Genomic DNA, 15,945 nt, shown 5'->3' on the forward strand with positions numbered 1-15,945 from the left:
ATACTGGGGGAGCAGGGAGAGCCCCCTTCTTGGGCCCAGAAGAGGGGCAGGGACCGGGTCCGAAGAGAAGGGCTGAGCACCAGGTGGCTCTGGCGCAAGGGCCGTGGGCCTGCCTCGCCAGTCTAGACCGGCCTCTGCCCCCGATCCCTGGGGGCACTGGGGTGCCTGGGAGAGACAGACCGGAGTGGTGGGGAGGGGACTAGCAGAGGTGGGGGGAGGGCCCCGAGGAGGGGTGTGCAGCATCGGCAAAGGGAGGGTGGACGTCAGTCTTGCTCCGGCCTGAGCAGAGGCCAGCAAGACCCTGGCGCCCAGGCTTCATTGGTGCCCAAGGCGCCTGCTGCTTTGGACCACGAGGGACGCTGCCCTCCGGGGCCCTCGGCTGTCCTGGGCTGTGCTCTGCTCCTGCTTCGCCCTGGGGGGGGTCTGTGGGCACACACTGGGCACAGGTTGCCAGCAGGAGCCAGGGTAGGCATTCCCATAGGCCAAAGAAACTGGCATCTGTGGGGCTGCCAGCCAACCTAGAGAGCACCGAATTCCAGGGCTGGAAGGGACCACAGAGGCCATCTAGTTGAACCCTCTGCTCAAGGCGTGGACCAGCACAGAGTCTCGGTGTGTCCATCATTGCTTTATTTCCTCTGCTCCCCCCCATCACTTGCGCCGGCGTCCTGCTGCTCGGATCTGCCGCTTGTCCTTGCGCCGGGTGCGGGCCGGCTCGGGCGGCTCCAGGTTCCCGCTGGCCAGGAGCGGCTGTGGAGGGGGCGCCGAGCTCTGCCGGTGGTTGCTGGCCGAGGCCTTGTAGATCAGGTGGAAGATGAAGGCGTTGCAGTACCTGCCAGGGAGGAGGCGGGGAGGGTGGCAAACACCGGGCCAGGAGGGCACCGCCACAAATGCCCCGAGGAGGGCCCCTCTGCCCCACGGGCCTGTGTGCCGGCGGGAAGGAAATTACACAACTGCCCGTCACGGAGGAGGGCGCCGGAGCCTGCCTCGTACCCACCAGGGCATGGCGTTGTCAATGCCTGCTTGTCGGAAGGGTGAACGGAAGGGATTGACCTGGGCGGGGCTGGCACTACCCCCCGTGGCCATGGAGACCGCGGCCTCGTCCACGGCGCAGCTGTAGGCGCTGCATTCGGTGAAGTAGGCCGGCACCCGGAGGGACTGTGGGGCAGAGAAGCATCGTCATTGCCGAGGGTGGTGGGGGGTGGAGGTCCAGGCTGGACCAAGCTGGTCATCGCTGCCAAGGGAAGGGGCTGAGAAGCCACTGCCGGGCGCCCCTCCCCTCCGGCAGGGGCTGCTGAGATGGCCTCCTCGCCCTGTGTGCCCGGGCCGGGCGGGCAGCACCTCACCTGCAGTCGCGGCAAAGCACTCAGCCAGGTCTCCTTCAGGGCAAAGCCGGCGTTGAACCCTGAGCAAAAGTAGGGGCCCAATGGGGCCCGTCTTAGATGCAGAGGCGGGACCCCTCCCAACCCCCAGCCTCCCCCTCCCTCGTTGTCCTCTCACCAATCACCAGGTCCGGCTTGGCAGCCTGCAGGAGGTGGTAGGGTCGGGCGCTGAAGCCCAGCTGCAGCTCCCGGCGGCCTCCTCTGGCCCTGGGGCCCAAGCCGGACTGGACGGAGACCCCCTGCTCTTCCTGAAAGGAGGAGGCGGGGGGAGGGGAGGAAGGTCAAAGGCAGCCAGAGAGTAGGACGTCCATCACGCCTGGCCAAATCAGCCAGAAGATCCCTCAAGATCCCTCAAGATCCCTGTGCCAGGATTGCCCCCCCTCTCTGGTGGTGAAAAGGGGGGGCAGAAAGAAAGACACCTTCCCCCCCCAGGTATAAACAGAGGGAGGCAGACTCACATCTCTCTGCAAAAGAAACTGCTGGCCGTCCAACTCAGGGGGCAACGTGTCCCCCACAAAGAGCAGCTCCAGAGAAACGTGAGGGAGCAACACTGACAGCTCCTGCAACAGGGGAAGGCAGGGAGGGAGGGAGGGAAGAAAGAAGGAAAGGGAGGGAGGGAGGGAGGGAGGGAAGAAAGAAGGAAAGGAAAGGGAGGAAGGAGAGGATTGCAAATCGGGGCAGGCAACAGCTCCCGTCTCTTCCAGGCTGCCCTGCTCCAGCTCAGTCTGCCCCAGTGGCCCCCCTGCCCTCTCCCCCCCCCCCGGTCCCCAGAGACACTTCCCTACCCAGAACACCATCAGCACGCCAAACTCCTTGCCGGCCTCCACCACGTGGATCTTGAGGGACTGTTTGTTCAAAATGTTTAGCTCTGGAACTGGAAGAGGGGGGTGGGGTGGGGAATCAGGGACCCCCGTTCAGAAGCCTCAAAGCCTTGGAGGCAGGACGGCTGCCCTGAAGTGGGAGCACCTGGGGGTGGCTCTTCTGCATGGACACCCCCACCCTCAGGGTAGGCACCGTCCTCAGCCCCCCCCCCCGGGAAGCAGACGTGGCAGTCCGCTCCCTTTAGCCGAGCACTGGGCCACGGAGGGTGGTCCCGGCCTTGCACCCGTGGCCACCTGAGGCTCCTGCAGGCACGCCCAGGTTCTGGTTCCTGGCCACTGGTTTCAAGCCGATGAGCCCCCAAGGCCCGTCTCCCCTCCTCTGCTGCTGAGGGACCCCCACTCACAGTGCTGGGGGGCCAGCTGAGTGATGATGTAGTAGGCCGTGAGGGGATAGGTCAGCAGCACGGCCAGGGGGGCCCCCAGAGGCAGCCCCCGCCACTGGTAGTACTCTTTCCAGGATGCTGGAGGAAAAGGGTGGGGGCGGGGGGAGAGAAACAAGGATCAGATGAGGGTCTGTGGAAGAGCAGCGGAGGGGAAAGGGGCCGTGCTCCCCCCTCACCAAAGAATGTCCGGGGCGTTGGGGGCTCTGGGGGGGCTGGCGGGAGCGCCGCCCCTCCTTCCGGTCTGAGTGCCTCAAAGGGGTTTCCTGCAGAGAGAGAAGGTAAAGGTAAAGGTAAAGGTTCCCCCGCACATGCGTGCTAGTCGTTTCCGACTCTAGGGGCCGGTGCTCATCTCCGTTTCAAAGCCGAAGAGCCAGCGCTTGTCCGAGGACGTCTCCGTGGTCATGTGGCCGGCATGACTAGACGCCAAAGGCGCACGGAACGCTGTTACCTTCCCACCGGAGTGGTCCCTATTTTTCTACTTGCATTTTTACGTGCTTTCGAACTGCTAGGTTGGCAGAAGCTGGGACGAGTAACAGGCGCTCACTCTGTTACGCGGCACTCGGGATTCGACCCGCCAAACTGCCGACCTTCTGATCGACAAGCTCAGCGTCCTAACCCACTGAGCCACCGCGTCCCTATTGCAGAGAGAGAAAGCCCCCCCCAATTGTGTGCGATGAGGAGGCCAGGAAGACCCCTGTCTTTGGCACCTCCCCTCCCCCCCCCCGAGTGTCCTGAGAGAGTGTCTGGGAGAGGGCCGAAAGAGCCCCCCCAAAATCTGGCAAAGGTGGGGAGATAGTTTTGCCACTCTTGGTGGGCCAGACTGTGCCCTTTAATCCCTATCCACTGGAGGGGGGGCCTCCACGGCCTCCCCCACCCAATTTATTCACTCCTTCATATAGGCCTGTAAATTAGGGCTCTCCAAACTTGGCAACTTTAAAACTCGGTGGCCTTCAGCCAGCACAATTTGCTGAGGAAGTCTGGGAGTTGAAGTCCACAGATCTTAAAGTTGTCAAGTTTGGAGACCCCCAATGGGCTAGTTTGCCATCAGCTGCCGTTGGCTCTGTCCTAAAGACTGGAAGGAGACCCGGCTCGGAGGGCAGCTTTGCCTGATCGAGGCGGCCTGAGGGGTGCCAGCTCTGGCACGCTGGATCGGATGGGCAGCAGCCGTGGGTGGCCCTCCAAGGTAACCAAGAACTTCAGAGGAGACAACCAGCACCTTGAATTGTAGCCTAAAATGTACAAGGCGCAGTTTGTGACGGAATGGTGTTGGGCGGGCCTGGTGCCAGACGGAGACCGTCTCAGTCGGGAGGAGGGGTCAAGCAGGCTATTGGAAGTGTGGAAGTGCCGCGTAGACGGGAAAGGGCAGGGCTACGGCTGCCCTGGAATGCCACTGAGGCTTCTCTAGACTTTCTCAGGGGAAAAGTGCCAGTCCGGGGAGATTCCCGTGAAACAGGCATAAGCAATAAAGTAGCTATTTCGTGTGTGGGCTATTTGCGCCTGGCACATACCCGCCACACCCACAGCTGCCCACATGCCTGCTGCGTCTGCCAAGCCCCACTCACCGCTCTGGAGGAAGGGCACGGGGGTCTTGGCACAGCCCTTCTGCAGCCCCAGGCCATAGTCGGGGGCCCTCACCAGCATGCTCTCTGCAATCCAGTATCCCCGGGTCAGCCCTCGCGCCAGCAGGAAGCCCTCCTTGTTGAAGGTGTCGCTGGTCACCTCTGGGGAGGGAAGGCAAGGTGAGACCCACAGCTTAGCGCCAGCCTTCCCCTCTCTGGGACAGGGGTGCCGTGGGGGTCCTACCGGCAGTAAAGGTGAAGGGGAGGTTGGCGAGCTCTCTGGCATGGCTCATGTACCCAGCCATGCGCTGGCACCAAAACTGGTGCCCGATGTCCTCGGGGCTGCGGCTCCAGTCCAGCTTCCGGCACTTCTCCGAGCAATAGAAGACGGCGCGGCAGTGCTGGCTGGGGGAGAAAGAGAGCTGGGCACAGGGGCACAAGACAGGCCAAGTGGCATGGGAGGGGCGGCGCAAGCTTCCCAGAATAACAGAATAAGAGAGTTGGAAGGGACCTTGGAGGTCCTCTAGTCCAACCCGCTGCTCAAGCAGGAAACCATTTGAGACAAAAGGCTGTCCAGTCTCTTCTTAAAACCCCCGGTGCCCCCGAGGCTGCCATCAAGGGCTCCAGAAGCATCTCCAAGCCTTGGGGCAGACCTGCGGATGTGCAGCTGCGCCCAAACCTTGGGGATCTGGAAAGGGGAGCCCCCCCCAGCTCAGGCAGAGGGGGGGTGCGATTACATCCGCTCTGCACTCACCAGGCTGAGATTTGGCCCTCAAAGCTGTGTCGCTTGCACACGTGGCACGCCCGCACTCGTGTGGTAGGGAAGGAGAAGCTGGGCTTGGGGCCCCAGCCCCGCATCGGGCCTTTGCTCATTTTGATGCCCAGGCGAGCGAGCAGGGGCTCCAGGGACCTGCCAGGGTGGGAGTGGAAGAGAGTCGGGTGGGGGGAGAAGAAGCCTTGCCCCCCCAGCACCCTCCGCCCACTCACTTGTGCAAAGTGGGGTCTCCCACAGTCAGCAGCTTCGGCCGGCGGGGCTCCCCAGCACCCAGGGGGCAGAACATGCTGTAGCAGAGCAAGGCGAGGGCCCGGGGCTCCAGGGGCTCCTGCCCAGCCGTCCCCAGAGCGCCCCCCAGCAGGAAGTCAAAGCCCAGAATGGTGCCGTATTCGTCAGTCACCAGTAGGAGGTGCTCAACGCGCCACAGGGGCTGCCCTGCAGAGCAGAAAGTGGGAGGGGAGGTTGGGAGGGAGGGGGAGATTGGGGCTCACTGCAGAACTCAGAATACTTCCCCCCCCCGCAGAGTCGCCAACAGCCGCTTCCAAACGAGACAGGCAGCAAATAAATCTAACAAACAAACAAAGGTCCCCTAGAGAACCTGGTGTTTCCCTGGTAGAACCCAAAGGTAGAAGCGCCGGACAGAGGAGGGGCAGCCGGTGGGACGGGGCGGGAGGTGTCTGTGGGTCTCCAAGCTCCTTGGGAGGGAACCCAGGCGCCCCACAGTGTCTGGGGCACAGCACGGGCAGGACCGGGCAAAGCCACTAGGGACAAGGTTTCAGCAGCCGCGGACAGCAAGAGAAGGCGGCTTGATGGTGGTTACATCATGGCTAAGACTTTGGTGTGAGCTCAAGGAACAAAGGATAAGAGACTAGCTGAACCATCGATAGGATAGGCTAGGATAAGGCAGGGCGGGGTAGGCTTGTTAGCGGTAAGGTATGAAATAAGTAAAAGTGGGGTTTAAGCTATTATTATTATTATTTTTTAACAAAAGTCTTCCTGAGGAAACAGATGAGGAATTGGGGCTGCTGGAACCAAAACATCCCCGGGGGCCCTTCTCCCAGCTTGCAAGACCCCAACTGCCCCCACCCCCGCCTGGCCCGGGGGGAGTCTAAGTGAAGGTCAAAGGTTGCGGGGTCTGCCCATCCCAGCAGGTTCTGCCGCAGGCCCGAGTCCTCCTTGGGGGCCGGTTGCCCCAGCCACAAACCTGGCTCCGTGGCGGCGGCCTCTTCCTCCTCCTCCTCCTCCTCCTCTTCCTCCCGCCCTGCCCCCACGAAGGTGATGAAGCGCTCGAGGTCCGGCAGCGCCAGCGCCTCCTCGCTGTAGAAGCGGCCGCCCAGCTGCTGCCCGGGGTCGGCCACCGCGAAGGCCAGGCGGCGGTTGGGCAGCAGGTGCAGGATCCACAGGGCCGGGTCAGGCGGCAGGCGGCGGATGGCGCTCTCCTGCCTCTTGCGCCGCTCGCTGCCCCGGCGGCAGGCCGCGTCCAGCAGGAAGCGCTGGTACCAGCCGAAGAGCAGCTCGGCAAAGTCCAGGATCTCGGCCCGGTAGCCCGTCACAAACTCCATGCCTGCGGAGGGAGGCCGCCCCGTGAGGGGCAAAGCGGGGGCCCCTCCGCCCCCCCTGCAGGGCCCCAAAGCTGCCCAGGGGAGAGGGGGCAGGAGGGGGGCCAGACCAGCCAGGCCCGGGGCCACGCTTTCCCCGAGGGCCCCAAGCGCCCCCTTCCCCAGGGTGTGAGCTGTGGCAGTCCTCGATGGCCTTTGGCCCATTCCCCCACAGAGGCCCAGGATGGCTCCCCCCACTTCTGCCCCACCCCTGGGGGCAGGCCACCCCCCCCGCCCTCCTGGCCCAGCCTGCCTGCCATCTTACCTGAAGCGAGTACCGCCACCTGTTCAAAGGTAAATAGCCGGGGGTTTCCCTGGTTGCGCTGCCAGCTCAGGGGTTCCGGAACCCGCCTGCCCTCTCCCCTGCCCGCCCCTCCCGCTGCATCGGGACGGCTGATCCCGGCGGGCTGCTCTGGGGTCTCGAGGGCCCCCCAGAAGCAAAGGTCTTTCCAGGCAGATAGCAAACTCAGCCAGATGAGCCAATTCCACTTTATTGAAAGGCTGCCTGATCTTCTTGGATGCTGAAAAAGCCTTTGATCAATTGGATTGGCAATTTCTGATGAAAGTATTAGAGAAAATGGAATTTGGGGATAAATTTCTACAACCAATCAGGGCAATATATCAAAAGCAAACAGCCCGCATAATAGTTAATAATAGTCTGACTGAAGTATGTAATATTGAAAAAGGCACAAGGCAGGGGTGCCCGTTGTCACCTCTATTATTTGTTTTAACATTGGAAATATTACTGATTAAAATACGTGATTCGGATAAAATTAAGGGAATTCGAATTAGAGACCAGGATTATAGATTGAGGGCATTCGCAGATGATCTGGTTGTTACAGTGACTCAGCCTGATTATTCAGTTGTAGAATTGATGGAGATAATAATGCAATATGGGAAAGTTTCTGGATTTAAGATCAATATACAAAAAACTAAAATGTTGTCTAAAAACATGACAGTATCACAAAAGGCTGTTTTAGAAGAGCTAACGGGATTTGAAATTGTTAAAAGGGTTAAATATTTAAAAGGATATATCTTGCATTGATAGAAATTGATTCAGAGACGGAACTTGTCAAAGACTGTATGATAAAATGGGCTCAGAATTTTCAGGAGGTTATCACAATGGATACCTGGGAAAAGATCTGGGTGAGAAATGTAAAATTTACACAGGCCCAAAATTTAAGAGAGAACTTTTATAAAATGTTTTATAGGTGGCATTTAGATCCTAAAAAATTAGCAAGCATGTATCCGAACTGCCAGCCCAAATGTTGGAGGTGTGGCTGTGAGGATGCAACGTATTTTCATATATGGTGGACTTGTAAAAGGGTTAAAGCATTTTGGATTAAAATTTGGTGGAATATGCAAAAAATATTCAAGAAAAGGATAAAGTTTTGTCTGCAATTGTTTTTACTGGGCATTATCACAGATACTACCGTTGTGGACACTAAGCTGATGTTGAATTTAATTACGGCAGCGAGACTTTTAGTAGCGCAATATTGGAAGAAGGAAGAACTGCCGACTATAGAAGAATGGACTTTAAAAGTTTCCAATTTGGCGGAAATGGCAAAGATTTCAGCGTATTTGAAAGACCAATCGCAACAGAGATATATTGTGGAGTGGAGAAGATGGATTGATTATATCCAGAATAAATATGGGACGAAAAAGTTTCACTTAGCATTTGAATAAGTAGTGGATTTATATGATGTATAACTAGCTTGTAGTTATTTTATTAAGAGTTAAAGTGCAATAGAATTTAATATTTTATTGTTGTTTGCATATTTTAGATTATGTTTGTATTTTTATACCCTGTATTTAGCTCTGGGAAGTCGGGGAGGGGAGGGGAGAGTTGGGGAGGTTTGGGGAGAGGGGAGGGGGAGGGGAGGGGTTTTGTATTTAAAAATGTATTGTAAAACTTTTCAATAAAAAAAAGAAAGGCTGCCAATGCTGCCAACATTGACATGTTTTTGCGCTGACAAAATAAGAGGCAGCCTTTTGCTTTAACTGTTTGGGTTTTGAATCACAGGAACACGGGTGGAACTAACCAGATGTTTTGACAAGATAAGGGATAGCCGCTTCAGAAGGGAAGGTGAAACTTTTTTTGTGTGTTAAATTGGTAAATATGATTCATGACGTGTAAATAAGGGAGTGAAATTCTGTACTGATGTGGTGTGTCAAGGGGAGGAGAATTCAGATTCTGGCATTCATCCATGAGTGCCGATGCCGTTTCTGCTCATTATAGAGTTTTTAGAATAAATAATCACGCAAAACTCTTTGATGTGTCTTTTTAATCGGAACCATGACAAAGGCATTAACAGAATTGTGCAAATCCCTTTTACAGCCTGAACAGTTGGGTGTGTGTGTCCCCTCTGAGCTTCTTTCTCTGCCCGTTAGCCCCGTGGGCTGCCCCTCCTCTTTCTGATGCTGTTCCCCACCCCCCAACTCCATTCCCACATAGGATTGCAGGCCTTCACCTGCCGTGAGCCTCCTCTCTTGTGTTACGGCATCCTCAAGTGGGAAGGGCTCCTGGAGGCCATCTAGTCCCCCCCGGGGCCTCCGTGTCCCACCCAGCCGGCCAGCCCAGCCCACTTTCTGACCACAGGGCCCCACCTGGCACCTGTGCTGGAGCTCCCGCAGTGGGCTTCCTGGTGTCCTGGGATTTCAGGGTGCTCAGCCTCAGGTTCCCTCCAGATCGAGAGATGGGGGGGCAGTTGCTTCCCCCCTTCCTTTGCCCGCCTCCATAGTTGGGGAAGATTAAGGACATCCATTTTTGAGGGCGACTCCCTGGGGCAGCCGGCCCATCTAAAGGCAGGCTCTCCACCACACGGCCATTGGTCATGGCACGGAGCTGGCCACACGTGTGCCAGAGCCCCGCGTGGGTCTCATCTGCCACCTCCGCTTGGCTCCCTCTGGGCTTGGTCTGAGGTCCCTCGCCTGGCCCAGCAGAGCCCCCCCCCGGCTTCTTCCTGCTGCTGCTGGACCTTGGGGTGCCGGGAATGGGTTGCCCCCCTCCCCCAAGCCAGGCTGACCCCAGGCCAGGCAACTTCTTTCCTCACAGCTGGACTGGGGGGGGGGAAGAGGTACTTGCCAGCTCTCGGGACCCACTTTGACCACTTCTGATGTTGTGAGGAAAAAGACCAAAATGAGGCCCCACCACAACCCCCCCCAGCTCCACCGTCGAGACGCTCTATGCCGCCCTGGCAGAACCAAGAGGCCTCTGAGCCTGCGGAGAACCTTGCCACGTGCTCAGCTGCAGCTGGGGGAGTGCGTGCATGGGGGACGGGGTCATCCAGGACAGAAGGGATCCCTACTTCTCACCTTGACTTCAGCTTCCTGCCCTTGCCCGGCCTCTTGGGGAGAGTCTGCCCCTCCCCTTCCTCTGCGCCACTGGCGAGGGGTCCTCCCCCTCTTCCACTGGCTTTGGGGGCTTCTGCCCTACCCCACACGAGCAGAAAGCCAGGCGTATACAAGAATATTTATTGAAGCACCAAGCCAAGCTGAGGGAACGCCCCACATCGCTTGGGATCCTTGGGTCTCTCTGCGCCGTGGCCCCGCCTCGCTCGCTGCCCCTCAGCCCAGGCCCCAAAGCAGCACCACCAGGGTGGGAGAGCAGAGCACAAGTGGGAGGGCCACGGGGCCCCCGCCGCTGTCCACGTCAGCCCAGAGTTGGTTCTGCTTCTCGTGCTGCGGGGAGGTGCTGGCGGGGATCTGGGGCACGCGGAAGGGGTGCCCGTCGTGCGCCGAGGTCTGCTCCAGCCAGGAGTGGTAGTTGGAGACCCGTGTGTAGACGCCTGGGCTGCGCGGGGCTGCGCAGCTGCGACCCCAACTCACAATGCCCACTTGGTACCAGCGCCGGGGACTGCCGTGGCCGCTGTGGCTGGGCGGGAGACACATCAGGGGTCCCCCGCTGTCCCCCTGCAGAGGCGAGAGAGGCAGGGAATCGGGTAGGGGCTAGGACACAGGTGGGGAAGAAGGAGGGCAGGCAGTCCAGTGGGGCAGGATTGGACAGGAATGCCCCCCCGTGTACTGAGCAGGGGTCCCCTTGACTCTTGCACTGAGGCCAGCAGCCCTGGGGGGGGTAGATGAGGCTGCTGAGGGGGAAAGCAAGCAGGAGCCTCTGGGGGCGATGGGGGGGCTGGGCCGGTGCGTGGGGCTGCCCCATGCATCAACTGGTCCAGGCGCTGGTCAACCGTCCTGTGAATCAGCTTCGTTTCCTTGGCAAGAATCTGGCCTGGCATTGGGCGGCTGGCTTTTGGACCCCCAGCCTGCCCAGCTCTGCCCCCGCAGACCTCAGGGTCCCTCTGAGCTGCTGCTGCTCCTCTGAGGCTGCGACTGGCTCCGGCCTTGGCTGGGCAGGTGGGCGGGGGGGGAGCCAAGGGGGTTCCTACCTGGCAGGCATCCCGGCCGCCCTCCTCATAGCCGGCGCACACCATGTTCCTGGTGATGGACTGCAGCCACCGCAGGCACAGGATCCAGTCCACCAGGCCCACCTGAATGTCCAGCAGCTCAAGGGAGCCGTACTCTGAGCCTAGAGGGGGTCAAGCAGGGGGAAGAGACGGTGGCAAGTGGCCTAGGTCTCAGCCCCAGAGATTCTCCCCTGGGCAGATCTGACTCAGGGGGAGGACAGGAGCCAGGAAATGGGTCTCCGATCCCTTCTGGACGCTCCCTACCAGCTCTATGCTGGCTTAGAGATCAGAGGCACGGGGAGCCACTTTTAAGGGGGGGGACGTGCATTTGTGCTGAGCAGAGCGGAGCAGGTTGAGAGGAACAAATTTCCCTTTTAAAAAAGGAGACGAGCCGGAGCAAAACAGCGGACTTCCTGCTCTATGGCGGTGTCACAGCTGAACCGAAAATGCACAAGGAGACGCAACCAGTTGCGGCTCTTTGCCACCAGCAGGCTGCGGTGACAACAGCCCCTTCCCCAGGGAAGGCCTGGAGGAGAGCAGGCAAGCCGGAGGGTCGCAAGGGACAGGACAGGACAGCAGTAAAGCGTCTCCCAGCAATGGAGGACGAGGCACCAGGCAAGGACAGGCAGAGGGCACCCCGCTTGCAGGATCCAACCCCTCTGTATGCCACGAAGATTGACCAGGGAAGGCAGAGAAAGGCTGGCATGGGGCAGCCTGCTGGAGGGCAGAATCAAAGGGCTGAAGGGGGCCAGAGGGAAATTCAAGTCAGAAAATGAGTTTCTGGTTTGCAGTACAATTGGCGCCTTCCCTCGGACACACCCACCTGTGTGGGGTGCTCTGGTGAGCAGCGGCTTGGGCTAGATGACTCTGGATGCCTCCCCTGGGGTTCCACGAGAGGGTCTTCCACCCTTCCTCTCTGAGGACCCTCGGAAGCCCACAGCCAGCCCCATCTTTGAGGCAGTAATTCTCTGAGGAAGGCTGGGCCAGAGCAGCCCCACAGAGCAGCCCTGTGAGGCGCATCGAAGGCGGGCAGAGCACCCGGTGCGCCAGTCTTTGGGCCAGGAGCCCCAGCTGTGAGTGCCAGCTATGGACAGGGAAGGCCGCCCAGAATGGGAAGGGCTTGGCAGGGTGGAGCAAGGCCCCCTGGCTCACTGCTGGGGGTGTGTATGCAAAGAGGCGGGGCCCCTGCTGAGGGGCATCTGGCTCACCGGCTTTGGTGAGGCCCCAGCCGGCGACAAAGCAGCTGTCCCACATGTTGTCGTCCGGGACGATGGTGTTGTCCGGCAGGCAGAGAGCGGTGTGGAACCAGCTGTGGGGGATGGGCTTGTGCAGCAGCAGCAGCGCCAGGTCGTTGTCGTAGGTCTTGGGGTTGTAGAGCGGGTGCAGGTGGATCTTGCGCACCCAGCGTGTCACGTTGTTCCTGCCCAGGTAGTTGCTTCCTGCCGCCACCCTGATGCCTTCCCTGTATGGGGGGGGGGGGCAGGGCAGTGGGTGCTCAGTTGGGGGGCAGAGCAGCAAAGTCTCTGTGTGAGCAGATGGAGGGGGACTGCCAGCCGGACCCCGATCCTTCCTGGCCCCCAAGAGCCCCAGAAGCCCCTCTCCTGCCAGGGGTGGCTCTTCCCCATGGGCAGGGCAGACTGGCAAGGAGGGCGTGAAGCATCTGCAGCCAAGGGGGTGCAGTGCAGGGCAGCCTCCGGTCACCGCCGGGCCTTTGCTGCCTCCACGCAGAGGGCTTCCTAGGAACGAGGGCGACTGCTGAAGGAGGCAGGGCTGGTCCCTGCCCCCCTTCACATCCCCCCCAGATGCCCTCCAACCAGTTACCTTCTCTCTGTGAAGCAGTGAGCGGCTGACAGCACCCACCAGGGGTGCACGATGCTCCCCCCGCAGAAGTGGTAGGTGCTGGTCTGAATGCTGACCAGCCAGGGCCATTTCCCAGCAGGAGCCTTCGTGCCCCCCACGATGCGGGCATTGCCCAAAAGGGAGCCATGGGGCGCATCAAAGTCTGGTCGGTAGCCACAGCCTAAGAGAGAAAAAGAGACTGCCTGTTAGGTGGCCACTGCGGTCCCCCCCACCAGTCCGTCTCATGGAGACCCCCGCTCTTTGGGGGAATCGGAGCCCCATGCAGCTCCTCCGGACCTTTGAAGGCCCTTTTGACTTGGCAGCCCAACCAAGGGGCTCACGGCCCGCCTGGGGTCTCCCGCGGAAGAGCTAGGCATCCCGGCCCTGCTGGGCTGGGTCTGCATCTCCTTGGGGGGCACTATTCTGAAGGCCTGGGGGCCACATGGAGCCCAGTGCAGCCTCCAGTGGTCCCACCTTCCGCCTTCGCTGCCCCTGACACCACAAGTCTGCTGGGACCTCCCTCCGGCTGCTCTGCCCAGGACGGGGCGCTTCTGCCTGCAGCCCCCCCCCCCCGCGAAAGGCCCCCTTGGCACCTTGTGCCCGAGCCCCGGTGCCTTCCAGCAGCAGCTGGAGGAGGAGCCACACCAGCAGCACCAGGGAGTCCATGGGGCACCCACAGCCGGTGGGCGTGTCCTTTGCGTGTGGGTGGGGCTCTGGCCACACCCCGTGGCATCACAGAGCTCCAGGTGTTGACCTCACCGGTGCAGAGCCGCCGCCCTCCTTCCGGCCCTTCCACCGGTGGGGACGGGGCCTCTAAGCCGAGAAACTGCGCCTTCATGGCTCCCTTGAGGCCCTTCCTGCCAGCGGCGGGCAGCTCCAACCAGGGCAGCCAAGCAGAGCCCTTCCGCGGCGCCCACGATAAACCCTGACGGGGCGGCTGGGGACGTCCGCTCCCCGTGCCGAGCCAGAGCGCCGCAGCCGAGTCGGCTCACCCTAGTTAAGCAGGCAACGCTGGGTCGGCCCTGCCCCCCTGCCCGCGGTTGGAAGGCCGGGGCCGGGCACCGGCCGCCCCGCCGCCGCCCCCTCGCGCCTGCGACAGTTCCGGAGGCCTTGGAAAGCCCCGCGCGGCTTCCCCGGCCGGGCGCCTTTCGCTTTCGGCCTCGGGGAGAGGAGGACGCGGGGGAATGGCGGCGGGCGAGCGTCGCGGGGGCTCCGACTCCCGCCTCACTTTCGCCCTGAGGCGCAGCCCGCTGGTGCTGCTGTTGGCGCTGCTGCTGCCCGCCCGGCCAGGTGAGGGGCGCCGGCCGCGCTCTCGGGAGCCCCGGGCCGGGGGAGGCGTCCCCGTCCCCTCCTGACCGCCGCTCTCTCTGCCGCAGCCCTGGGCAACGAGGGGGCGGCCGCCGGGAGCTGCCGGTGTGTGAAGTACCGCGCCGAGCCGCCGCTGGTCAAGCTGTTCCCCCACCGCCTGGTGCGCTGGGAGCGCTGCAGGGACCAGATCAGGTGAGCCCAATCCCATAATAGCCCTCCTTTGCTCGCCGGGAGCCGAGCCTGGCTGCCAGCTGCCCCCTTTGCCCTCTTTGGCAGATTCGTATTTCCCAAGAATACGGTGTGTGGCTTGGACGGCGCGCCCTGGGTGCTCGGGCTCATCGCTCTGCAGGGGGAGAAGGGTGAGTGTGCCCGAGGGGAGGGGAGGGGCAGGGGCGGAGAGCCCCCTTCCGCCTTGCCGGGGGTCTGTCACAGAGGGACAAAGAAAATGTTAAAAACTGAATGTAAACTTTAAAAGTTTGAAAAAGAGGAAAGCTACTTAGAATCTGACACTACAAGTTAAAGAAAGGGTGTTGGGGGGGGAAGGGCCTTCAGGGGCTGCCAGCCCCACAGCTTCTATGAGTCCCAGGCAAGATGGCAGAGCCAGTTCTTGAGATGTTTCTGGAAGGACAGGAGACTTGGGGGATGAATGTTCCCCAGTGCAGGAAGGCTCTCTCCCCCGCCCTCCCTGGGACTCATTCTGCCAGCGCCAGCGGCATCCCTGCCCTGCCTGACCCTGTCTGCTTTCCTTCTCAAAAGGGAAGGGGGCTGCCAAGGTCAGCTACAATAAGGGTTGTTGCCAACCCAGCCCCACCAGCCCTGCCCCGCTTCAGCCTCAGAGCTCCGTGCGGTCAACCCTAGAGGTGCTGAGGGAGACTCCACCATCGCAGCAGCTGCCGGCTTTGACCACCACAACGGCCGCCCTAGCCCTAGAGAGTGTCCGGAGCGTTGTGCTGCCCAGGAATGGTAAGCCCGGGGGCGAAGGGGGCCTGGGGAGGGGCTTATGGGAAGGGCACTCACTCCTGGTCTGATGGCAGGTGCCTTTGCTGAGGTCAGCCCCACCCAATTTGTACAAGAGGAGGGTGTGCTAGGGTGGCACTACCAGACCACTGTCCTCTCTGCCCTGGGCATCGTCCTGCTTGTGATCGCTGGCCTGCTGTGCTGGTGGAGGTCCCCCAGAAGACGCCGCCAGGCAGCCCTGTTCTCCGAGCAACAGGTGGGCTCTCCCCACCTGGCCCCTGGGACCAGTGGGTGGCAGAAGCGCTCCGGAGGGCACTCAGACCCAGGGGGCTGGACAGGGTTTCAAGGAGGGAAGACAGGGAATTTCAAGAATTCCAGCTGTGGCCCCCCAGCCCCCTCCCCCTAGTCCCTAATGCTTCAGTCCATTGGAGCTAATTCCGATTCTCCCTTCCAGGTGTGCATGCTGCAGAGAGCGGGAGAGGGGGTCACCTGCAGCCACGGAGCACCTGCGGCCGCTGCCTCAGGGTGGGGTGGGGGCTGAGACGAGGGAAGGGCGCAGAAGGAAGCCTTGTCTTATGGATTCAGGAATGTGCGACTGTGGCTGTTTTCCTGGCTCTGTTCTTATGGACCTTTCAGGGTTTTTCCTGAAAAATAAAAGTAAATTTTTGTAGAAAAAGCAGCTTCCGCTGGTGATGCCTGGTAGTGGCAGCCGTGATTGAGCAGAAGCAGTTCCTTGAATGCTGAAACAGGGACGAGTGGCCAACCAATCACCCCCCTCTTCCCCCCCCCCCCCCGAAAATAGAAGTGGAACTCCACTTTCAGTACCAAGGGAGACAAACAGCCTTTTCTGCATGACTCACGTC

General features: G+C 60.7%; 3 protein-coding genes across 4 annotated transcripts; 1 reads left to right on the forward strand and 2 right to left on the reverse strand.

Annotated features, from left to right (window-relative positions):
* Positions 1–648: 648 nt before the first annotated feature.
* On the reverse strand, positions 649–6,539 carry ZMYND15 (zinc finger MYND-type containing 15; the record flags this gene model as incomplete). Its single annotated transcript, XM_081341867.1, has 13 exons — positions 649–829; positions 995–1,155; positions 1,344–1,402; positions 1,498–1,627; positions 1,838–1,939; positions 2,165–2,253; positions 2,605–2,721; positions 2,820–2,906; positions 4,206–4,364; positions 4,447–4,607; positions 4,957–5,112; positions 5,190–5,412; positions 6,182–6,539. 13 exons carry the CDS (start codon positions 6,537–6,539, stop codon positions 649–651), a joined length of 1,983 nt encoding a protein of 660 aa, XP_081197993.1.
* A 3,320-nt stretch (positions 6,540–9,859) lies between these two features.
* On the reverse strand, positions 9,860–13,882 carry LOC308676550 (serine protease 55-like). Its single transcript, XM_081342396.1, has 5 exons — positions 13,577–13,882; positions 12,800–12,998; positions 12,187–12,440; positions 10,961–11,100; positions 9,860–10,487 (listed from the first exon to the last, which is right to left on the reverse strand). Exons 1-5 carry the CDS (start codon positions 13,653–13,655, stop codon positions 10,143–10,145), a joined length of 1,017 nt encoding a protein of 338 aa, XP_081198522.1. The 5' UTR covers positions 13,656–13,882; the 3' UTR covers positions 9,860–10,142.
* On the forward strand, positions 13,876–15,707 carry LOC308676551 (uncharacterized protein). 2 transcript variants are annotated; one of them, XM_081342398.1, is made up of 6 exons: positions 13,876–14,107; positions 14,194–14,317; positions 14,402–14,484; positions 14,882–15,088; positions 15,160–15,338; positions 15,537–15,707. In XM_081342398.1, the coding sequence occupies exons 1-6, from the start codon at positions 14,002–14,004 to the stop codon at positions 15,621–15,623; spliced, it is 786 nt and encodes a 261-aa protein (XP_081198524.1). In that variant the 5' UTR covers positions 13,876–14,001; the 3' UTR covers positions 15,624–15,707. The 2 variants fall into 2 exon arrangements, with proteins under 2 accessions (XP_081198524.1, XP_081198523.1); XM_081342397.1 differs by having other exon boundaries at positions 15,160–15,630.
* Positions 15,708–15,945: the final 238 nt, after the last annotated feature.

Source organism: Vipera berus (assembly GCF_964194415.1).
Source record: "Vipera berus genome assembly, chromosome: W".
Classification (NCBI taxonomy): domain Eukaryota; kingdom Metazoa; phylum Chordata; class Lepidosauria; order Squamata; family Viperidae; genus Vipera; species Vipera berus.